The sequence below is a fragment of the Galleria mellonella genome, unplaced genomic scaffold (genome assembly GCF_026898425.1).
Source record: "Galleria mellonella isolate WM207_F2 unplaced genomic scaffold, CSIRO_AGI_GalMel_v1 utg65, whole genome shotgun sequence".
In the NCBI taxonomy this organism is placed as follows: Eukaryota; Metazoa; Arthropoda; class Insecta; order Lepidoptera; family Pyralidae; genus Galleria; species Galleria mellonella.
In genome coordinates, this window is record NW_026442138.1 from 5,522,693 (window position 1) to 5,532,206 (window position 9,514).

At 31.0% G+C, this 9,514-nt stretch overlaps 3 protein-coding genes across 3 annotated transcripts; 2 read left to right on the forward strand and 1 right to left on the reverse strand.

Annotated features, from left to right (window-relative positions):
- Nucleotides 1-244: 244 nt before the first annotated feature.
- On the reverse strand, nt 245-6,886 carry LOC113519645 (adipocyte plasma membrane-associated protein Hemomucin-like). Its single transcript, XM_026904792.3, has 7 exons — nt 6,739-6,886; nt 6,038-6,177; nt 5,352-5,560; nt 4,133-4,421; nt 3,494-3,687; nt 2,228-2,445; nt 245-1,895 (listed from the first exon to the last, which is right to left on the reverse strand). Exons 2-7 carry the CDS (start codon nt 6,157-6,159, stop codon nt 1,206-1,208), a joined length of 1,722 nt encoding a protein of 573 aa, XP_026760593.2. The 5' UTR covers nt 6,160-6,177; nt 6,739-6,886; the 3' UTR covers nt 245-1,205.
- Nucleotides 2,614-3,470, forward strand: LOC113519646 (transmembrane emp24 domain-containing protein 5-like). The gene has a single exon (XM_026904793.3). The coding sequence runs from the start codon at nt 2,676-2,678 to the stop codon at nt 3,408-3,410; it is 735 nt and encodes a 244-aa protein (XP_026760594.2). The 5' UTR covers nt 2,614-2,675; the 3' UTR covers nt 3,411-3,470.
- Nucleotides 6,887-8,237: 1,351 nt separating the features above from the next.
- Nucleotides 8,238-9,509, forward strand: LOC113519729 (40S ribosomal protein S29). The gene is made up of 3 exons (XM_026904909.3): nt 8,238-8,398; nt 8,494-8,593; nt 9,458-9,509. The coding sequence occupies exons 1-3, from the start codon at nt 8,337-8,339 to the stop codon at nt 9,464-9,466; spliced, it is 171 nt and encodes a 56-aa protein (XP_026760710.1). The 5' UTR covers nt 8,238-8,336; the 3' UTR covers nt 9,467-9,509.
- The last annotated feature ends 5 nt before the right edge of the window (nt 9,510-9,514 follow it).

Genomic DNA, 9,514 nt, shown 5'->3' on the forward strand with positions numbered 1-9,514 from the left:
CAGATTAGTGTAGCATAATCACAAAAAACATAGTCTACATAACCTCTTACGAATTTGCTTTGATGGATGAAGTAATGAATCAAATATCAGAAAATACCCTTCGTTTTATGCCTGTAAATATTAAAAAAAACAAATAGGAGCGTGGAACAAAAAATTTTCTATGACGCAATGCTGTCGTAGAAATGACCTGTATCTATTTTTCTAAGACCTAAATGATAAATGACGCAAAAATAAAAAAAATATATATAATGAAAAAATATTTATTGCTTAAATTATATAAATATTGCTCCACTCATGATATAAAAAACAACAATTATAAAATTATAAAAATTTTAACCAACCCTCTGCACCACTTCATGTAAATAAGTTCACAATTTTAAAATACGAGTATTATTTAAATAATGATTAGAAAGTTTACTGACATTTTATATTGTACTTGTTTATGGTAACTAAATTTAGCAAGATCTCATGTGTCATTTCTAAATTGACTAAATAAAGGTAAACATAAATCAGCAGTTGAGATCAAATACTCTTAGTGATAATGAGAAAGACCAGAGACAGAGATAGATAAAGCAAGTACCCCAATTTATATAAACTCTCACTACTGAACTACATCCTGAATAGCTATTTATTGACAACAAATCCCTTTTGCACTAGACCCTTTTAAAAATATCATCAGCAATGCCTTTACATTTACATAATAATTTACTAATTATGTAAACTGCAACATAAACATTATGTAGGAACTTGGAACTCGAAATTAAGCCCTACATAAAACTAATTTGTTTCAAAAGTTAAAATAGACAAAGTACATGCATTTCTATCTATATAAATGCATATCTGTAAAGACATCTACGATCTATTTGAGCTGAATAGGAAATATTAAAATTTATAGATAATAGAAATAAAATATAAAAATAATATTGTATATTAACTTATTACAAAGGAATACAATATATGGAATGTTATAAGAAATGCAAAAGAATCATTGAAATATCTCTTGGAAATATAATTGGAACAAAGATATCAATTTCAAAATTATCAAACAAATAAAGATTTTTTAAAAACATTTTACAAAATGTGTTAATATAAATATATAAAAATGAACAATTTATTCCGTAAATTTTCCTTACATTTTGTTCGTTCACCTCTTTTTTGAACAAGTCTCTATACATATAAAACACAACCTACACATACCTATCTACCTATACATTAGGATTGGGTATTTCTGTTGGTCCATCCTTTTTTATCACTTTAAGAGTTTCCTTATTAGGTTTAATAGTATCAGATGGGATTTCCTCCTTAATTGGTATCTGCTCAGGAACTGGTTTATTAACAGGAGGCTTTGGAGGATTTACTTTGACAGGTTTTTGAGGTTGGGAAGCTGTATTCTTATCTTTACCACCTGATGGGACATTTGGAGCTTTAACTGTTGGCTCAACCTTTGCCTTTGGCTTATTCTCTGTTGGTGCAGGAGCAGACCTTACTTCAGGCTGTTTTGGAGGTACTGGTTTAGCTTGTTGCTGAGGTTGAGGTTTTTGTTTTGGTTCTGGTACAACCGGTTTCTCAACTTTTGGAGGAGTCTTCTTCTCTTCTACCTTTGGGTTCTCCTTAATTTTTTGTTCTGACATTTTTGGTGGTACTTTAGCATCCTTGTCTGATAGCTTAGATGAAAATGCTTTCTTTAAAGCTGGAGGAGCTGGCACCGAACCAATATATTCAATCTTATGCGGAGCACCCAAGTACAATTTGTCATTGTACACTATAGCATCACTAATAGAAGGGAATGTTCCATCTGTGTTGTAATATGAAGCCACAACATTACCATTCCAGTCAAGTTGTATTAAGCCTGAGGTACCCCATTGCAACTTGCTGGTGAGTCTGAAGTTACCAATCTGAAATAAAATTATTTATTTAATTGTTACAATTTCTAAATGAAAACAAATTTTACAGGCCTATTTAAAATAACTATAGGCAAACACTATAAGTTTAATCACGACAGAACTTTACAGCTTAATTTACTTGTCTGAATTAGATTTAATAGTTGTAAGTGTGTCAATTAGAAAATAAATAAAAATCGTGACTAATCTGGCAATGATAGACGACAGTAATAAATCAAATTGATCTAAGAATAATGTAGTAACATTGTGTATCAAGTGCTTGATAATCTTAAGGATTTTTCTCATTTAACCATATTACTAGAATAATAAATAAATCCATTACTAACATTGTGTATAATTTCTTCTAAAATAACATGTGGGTATAAATTATTGAGATATTCAAATGGTATTTCAATAAGTCGAATTAGTCGCGCTATGAACTTTCTGGCTAGCGGCGCCTCTGACATTGACCTGAAGATCATTGGATGGTCATTATCGAAGGTAGTGAACAATCCCACCAGCACACCGGAGCCGTCGGGTAGCGCTCGTAAATTATCCGGTACACCTGCACACAAGATCATGTATAAGGTGACAGTATTAATGTGAACGTATTGCGTTGCATAAAACACTATACTCACTTGAAAACGTGGCTTATTTACTTTGTCATGCGCAAGAACAATTTGATACAACTGTGCAAACAATTTATTGAAAGTACTAAAAGTAACAGCTTAACCTCACTTAACATTGAAATAGCAACCAGAACTATTTAACTTATACTTGAAATAATAATTTAAAATGCATTACGCGAGTTTCTACACTTTCGCTATAATTTTATGTGTGCAATGTGCAGCACAATCAATATACGAAACTGATGTTAATTTTAGAGTGGATCCGGGATCAAGAACATGTTTTTTCGAGGAAGGGAAGGCTGGACAAACGTTAGAAGTATATTATCAGGTTCTCGATGGTCAACATGGGGACCTGGATATTATATTTGAAATCATAAACCCACAAGGTGTACAATTGGTAGCAGACTACAAGAAGTCACAAAATTCCATCATAATGGATTTAGAGATGGATGGTGATTATGTATTTTGTATGGATAACACTATCAGTGTTATTAATTCAAAACTTGTGTTTGTTTATGTGATGATTGAAAACAAGGTAACTGATGATAATGATGAGACCGAAGTAAGCGTTGTAGACGCAGACGGAGAGCGCAAAGAGGAAGAAGAAGTTATTGAATGGACTGGTACTGATGAAGAAGGGAATGCCTATTATATCGAAGTAAAACATATTCATGAATCGCTAAGCCGGACACTAAAGCAAGTAGTGAAGGCGCGCCACCTACTGGATCTGTATGGTGCAATGAAATCACGTGATAGCTACTTAGCATTTGAAGATACTTTCATTGTGGATGTATGGTCTATATTCCAAATATTTTTCATGATTACTGTTGGGTTGTTGCAAGTCTACATGATCAAGAAACTATTCAATAGATCAAATAACAGCATAAATGACTACTATTAATATTGTTACAATATTTGTATAACAAACAATCCTTTAGTAACATGTAAAATTATTATTATTATTATGTAAAAAACCTCAAGTACCTGGCAAGCCTGCTATAAAAACTTCAGATTGTCCTTTTTTGGGTCCATTAATGTAATATTTTCGAAGCCTGAAACGCCCTGTTTCTGATACAACTAGAAACTGGCTATCAAAAGAAACTGCAACGCCATTTGCAAACCATAAATCGTCGAGAAGCACATTACTTTTGTTATTGGCAGCATTGTAATGGAACAACCTGGTAAAATAAACATTTTATTGGTGAAGTTTTTCTTAATTTTTTATACACCTTAGGTTACTAGCCCTGGGAAACAAATTAATGTTGTCAACTGAATATTACTACTGTTCACAAGATATGAATAACACAAATCTCCATGTCTGACATCCATGATATTCTTTAAACAAAGTCTTAATTTATACTATAACACAATACCTGGGTAAACATCAGAGCTTCAGGTAAAATAGTTAAAAGTTTAAAGTGTACAATTGACAATCTAGTAATTTAGTTTATAAAAAAATAAAATTATTTATAATGAAATAATAAATAATAAAAATCTATTCATCTTCATGCTAAAGCCTTTGACTTTGAAAAATTTGATAAAGCTTTTTTTATTAAAGTAAAAACTAGAAAATTTGAAAAAGCATTATAAACCTTTTAACTCTATTTTACAATAACAACATACCTTCCGCTGGGATCAGTAACTAGTGAATATACACCATCCCTCAAATGGAAATCGCTACTTGAGTCTGTCCAATACAATTCTCCATTTTTATCTAGTGCAACACTATTGAATAACTTAGGTTGTCGCCCATCGATCGCTACTGTCGGTGATACTAAAAGCTGTTTTTTGCCAGTTTTTAGGTCCACTGACCAAATGCCATGATATGAATCAGCTACATATAGGATATTCTTCTTTTCATCTATTACAAATCCAAGTGGCCTTCCACAGATATGTTCCTGATGAAGTCCAGCTGAAAAATAAAAAAGTATAATAATTAATACTATAGGGCATAATATATAACGCCATTTAGTTTCAAACTGAGGTTGTACTATGAGTACTAGACATGCGTTTTGTGCAAATACTTCCATACTTTAAATAAATAAAACTCAAACCATATAAACAGGTATACTCATAAATACAAATGTTTATTTTGCGCGGGGATCGAACGCGCGGTCATCAGAAGGTAAGGAAATGTGTTAATTCATTATAGCAAGTGTGAATAATTCTGTATCATGTTATAACTTATTTAGTCATACTAATTAAACGTCATTAAATTTAATATAAATATACTGGGAGTTACTGTTTAAAAAGGCATGAAACATCTTAACTTTAATTTTCTCCAATTTTCCTAATTGTTACTGCAGCTTTATAATTATATCTTGTTGGTTGACAATTTGAGTCTATCTATATGTAATAAAATGTATATTTGGTGATATAATGAATCTGAACAATAGTCACAAGGCAATTCTAAATTTCAAATATTAGTTACATAACCAATAATGTAGGTTTTTTACTTATATGACACCCCGAACAGTTTCAAGAAGTTATGTAATAAATTGTAAATTTATTTGCATTATGAATTTTGGAGCTATCTAAGATTTGTTTAAACATTGGTATATTAAATATTATTATCCATGTGGTGACCCCTTAAACCCATATTTGGTTAATTCTTGATGAATTGATTACCTTACTTGACTTCCCTATTACCCCTCACTGGTATCCCATCACGGTATATCTTTAACCCAAAAGAGGAGTCTTCATTTCATTATTATTTATTAAATACCTTTAAATGTAACTGAAATAATAATTAGTTTTAATTTTTGTCAGTTGTATTGTGTAAAAAAAAATATTTTTTTTACATAATACAAATGATTAATTACATAAGTAATAAAAGTATTACCACATGGTCTTCCAATTTGAGTCACAAATGTGATATGGCCACCAGGTGAAAGTTTCACAATTTCACCAGTAGCTAAACTAGTGTACACTTCGCCATTATATACTTGGAATGCTTCTGGGCCATGCAACTTTTTATTGTAAAGTCTTTCAGCATTATTCAAAGCACCATTAGGTGCAAGTGGCCCAACCTGCGGTTGAGTTGGTTCTAACCTAAAATATATATATATTTTTTTATTTATATGCTTGACCTCATCTAGGATTAAAGTCTTGGGCATATTTATTGATTTAATTTTTTTTTTCTATATCAGTTCTACCTAAAGTAATAACAATTTTACACATTGAGGTATTATGTACTTGTAGAGGATGCATTGTAATCAAAAATAATTTCCATATTTAAATAAAAATTTATTACTTATGCCTACATAAATATATTTGTTATCTATTACTAATTATTTATTTGTCATACATTATCTTAATAAATATAAACATGGCAGTTTATACAGATAACATATGACTGAGTGTTAATAATTATATTGATTAGAAAATTTTATTGATTTAAATGTGGAACTAATATTTATAGCATTAGTTCCACATTAACATTCATAAGCCCTAATGTAGTAAGTGTGCAGAATTATTCTAGTCTGTTAGTTTAAATTTTTATAGTAATTACTATACATTTCAACTTACTTTATAGCTGTGAATTTTGTATAAGGCGGTAAATTTGGAATGAACACAATTATTGTTGCAAATAGTGTAAAGTATATTGCTAATTTTATTAGTCTCTTTATAATTCCAAATATAAAGCCCATCTTGAATGTCAGTTTATTCTGAAATTAAATATATATTATACAATTATATTTTTTTATGTAGAACTGAAATAATAATTAAAATTGAAATCATTGTTACTGTTCATTATTTTAATTAATAAAGATTAAATACTCATATCACACTGTAATTCATATTATGGTGGAGGTGTTAGTAGTGCAAGTCTCCATTGCTAACAATATACCATATCAGGTCGACCTCCACGAGGTTCCTCTTGGAGACCATCGTGGGTAATTATTGTTGAATTCGTCACGATGGGCCAACTGACCTGCTTTCACCCTTACTTATCATTCTTCACTGGTACTCTACCAGCATATACCATTAGCAGAAGCGAGGTTACCATTCAACATTCATCCCACAATAATATTAATAATATAATAAAAAAATACAAACACAAGAACAAACAAATGCCACAAATATAAAATAATATAAAATGAATATGTGTAGCAAACACAGGTATTGTTTTTAACTATCATTTTAATGCGAAAAATACGTATTAAAATAGAGATTGAATTAATTATTAAAGTTCTTTTAAAAGTTTATGAATAAAAATTAATTCTCACCTTGTAAACAACCTGGTAAATTAAGACAGGTAATTACTAATTATACACGTATGTAGGTAGAGATAGGTATAAGTAATTTTTATCTATCTCATCAAATAAGTCACTTCCAAGCAATTTACCATAGAGTAGAGAGATTATGTTTGAAAGAAGCAATTTACTTTTTAGTACGTTTGTTCCGTTTGGAACAGGCTAAGGTCGGAGACCATGCTGCCTAGAAGCAATTTACTATCAAATGTCAAATAAAACAGATTAACAATATCGTCGACTATATTACCTATACGCTGTATGGAGCCTCAGAATCGATCCTAGTCTCGTAGTTAACTATTCTTAATGTATTCTCTTCTCTTATTTTCGCATATGGGGTCAACTAAGCCGTTGCACATCGACCCATAGGGAACTTATGTGCTTCCTCCTGCCTTATACCATAATTTTATAGATAGATATGTTATTCTTAATGTTTATTCTATATGTTATTCTTAATTACTTCCTTATAGTCTATGATTTATTATTATTTAGAAATTATTACCGTGTGTCACCGAGCATTTAGTTTGAGTATACATAAATACGCGAGGGGTCAATGCGTATTTTTTGTTATGATTTTGGTATACTTTGAATATTCATCATCATCATATCAGCCTTTAACTATCCACTGCTGAACATAACATAACATAGCATAGCATAACACAATACACCACAACACAACATAACATAAGCCTCTCCCTTGGGGGGTTTCGTCAATAGTTGCCACGCTTGACAGGTGGATAGGCAACCGCAGTTAGGCTTTAGAGATATTTTGAGAAGGATACTGCTGCCCAACTCTCGGCCTCCCTTTGTCGATTCTTACGATATTCACGGGAAAGGAAGAGGTGGCTTAACTCTATACTGGGACCAAACGGACAGTATTATTTGAATATTATTTATAGAAAAATAATAATTTTCGATTTACGAATCTCTTATACATGACGTTGATAGAAATGATCCTAAAAATTATGAAAGAAAAAAAGAAAGAATGCAATTTTTTTCAAGTAGTAATCGTTTATGAATTATATCTTATTTGCTGTAATATCTACTATGTTACTTTGATAATACTAATAATTTCTTTAACAATATTTTCTGATATTCTTGCAGCTAAGAAAAAGGAATAACATAGAAGGAATGATAAAATAAAAACTGTAAATCATATGATTGCCTCCTTTGTTTTTATGCAAATATAATTAGTAAAAGGAGAAAGAACATTTTCATACACTAGCCTGCTATGAATTGAGAAATGATGGTATATTTTTCGTCTTCTTTTTACTAATTATATTTGTAAAAGAAAAAAGGAGACAATCATATGATTTGCAGTTTTATTTTATCATTCTATGTAATTTCTTGTTCTTAGGTTATAAACAAACAGAAAATCTCCAAGACAATCCTTTAGTTTAAAAGGTACTCTGTAATCAAGACAACATAGAGTCTTATTACAGAGTACCTTTTAAACTGGAAACTACACGACTTTCTGTTAACTATTACTTGATTTCTCTCATTCTTTTTAATCTGTGCGATCGCCATTTTCTACGCGCTTTTCTTTGCTCTGCAGGAAAAATAAAAATTTCATAATGGGTCATGCAAATATTTGGTATTCCCATCCTCGTAAATACGGCCAGGGATCTCGTTCATGGTATGGATTTTCGCTTATCATATTATTACTTATAAAAGTGATATAGCCTAGGTTAGAACACGTGTTTTTTTACGACGGTATACTTTCTGTTTCAGCCGCGCCTGCTCCAACAGACATGGCCTAATCCGCAAATATGGCTTGAATATCTGTAGACAGTGCTTCAGGGAATATGCACATGATATTGGTTTTAAAAAGGTACATATTTATTGCTACTTTATATTTGAGATTACTTATAGCTTGTAATCTGTCGGTGACCTGTTGATGTATCTATTCTCCATCTATCAGTATGTGTAAAAGTCACAAAAAATTTAAAGGATCTGTGTTGTGCTTCAGTATGGTGTTAAGGCAATAATGTTACAGGGTACTGATGAGTAAGGCCTTACTCTTCCAGCATGGTAATGGTATGAGTACTATGGACATCACAGTGTATTGAATGCAACATGCTTATTCAATTATGAATATGGTGCAATTTATCATGTAAACCCTTTGATTGTTTGCCATTTCAATTTCACAAAATTTTTATAATAATAAAATGCTGTGTGTGCCCCGGCATGGAAATACCCATCCCTTTCTTTCCCGTTGGTGTTGTAAGAGGCGACTAAAGGAGGGTGAGAGATAGGCAGCAGCATCTCTCTAAAAACAGCTCTAAAGCCTAACTACAGTTGCCAACTTGCCTGCCAAGTGTGCAATTACTGGCAAAACTCCTCTTGTGGGGAATGCTTACATCTAGCAGTGGACAGTTAATGACAGAAATAATTAAAAAAAATAGAAAATAGATTCTGTGAATGTGACAATGGTGTTTTCTTGTGTTGAGATTATAAACAATATTGGTCTTTAAATTTGATATCTACATTGGCCTGGCCTTACCTTATTTTTTACAAATTACAGCCACTGTTAGTGTTATTTCAATAAATGATTTTTTTAATTAGTTTTTTTTAGTTTGTACATTACAAACAAAAAACTAAATCTTTGCTATTTCTAATTTTAGCTACACTGGTTTATTATATATTAGTAATAACTGTTATCTGAATATTAATTTTTACTTTATTATTGTTTCAGCTGGACTAAATGTGGTAAACATTTAATAATTATAATAAACTTTAAGTAAGTATTCTG

Bases quoted from the DNA above. Each gene is read 5' to 3' on its own strand.
- LOC113519646 (XM_026904793.3), top strand. From the start codon at position 2,676: ATGCATTACGCGAGTTTCTACACTTTCGCTATAATTTTATGTGTGCAA.
- LOC113519645 (XM_026904792.3), bottom strand. From the start codon at position 6,159: ATGGGCTTTATATTTGGAATTATAAAGAGACTAATAAAATTAGCAATA. The intron at 5,561-6,037 runs GTAAGTTGAAAT...TATATATTTTAG, and splicing joins ACAAAATTCACAGCTATAAA to GTTAGAACCAACTCAACCGC. The intron at 1,896-2,227 runs GTTAGTAATGGA...ATTTTATTTCAG, and splicing joins TAGAAGAAATTATACACAAT to ATTGGTAACTTCAGACTCAC.
- LOC113519729 (XM_026904909.3), top strand. From the start codon at position 8,337: ATGGGTCATGCAAATATTTGGTATTCCCATCCTCGTAAATACGGCCAG. The intron at 8,399-8,493 runs GTATGGATTTTC...TTTCTGTTTCAG, and splicing joins GGCCAGGGATCTCGTTCATG to CCGCGCCTGCTCCAACAGAC.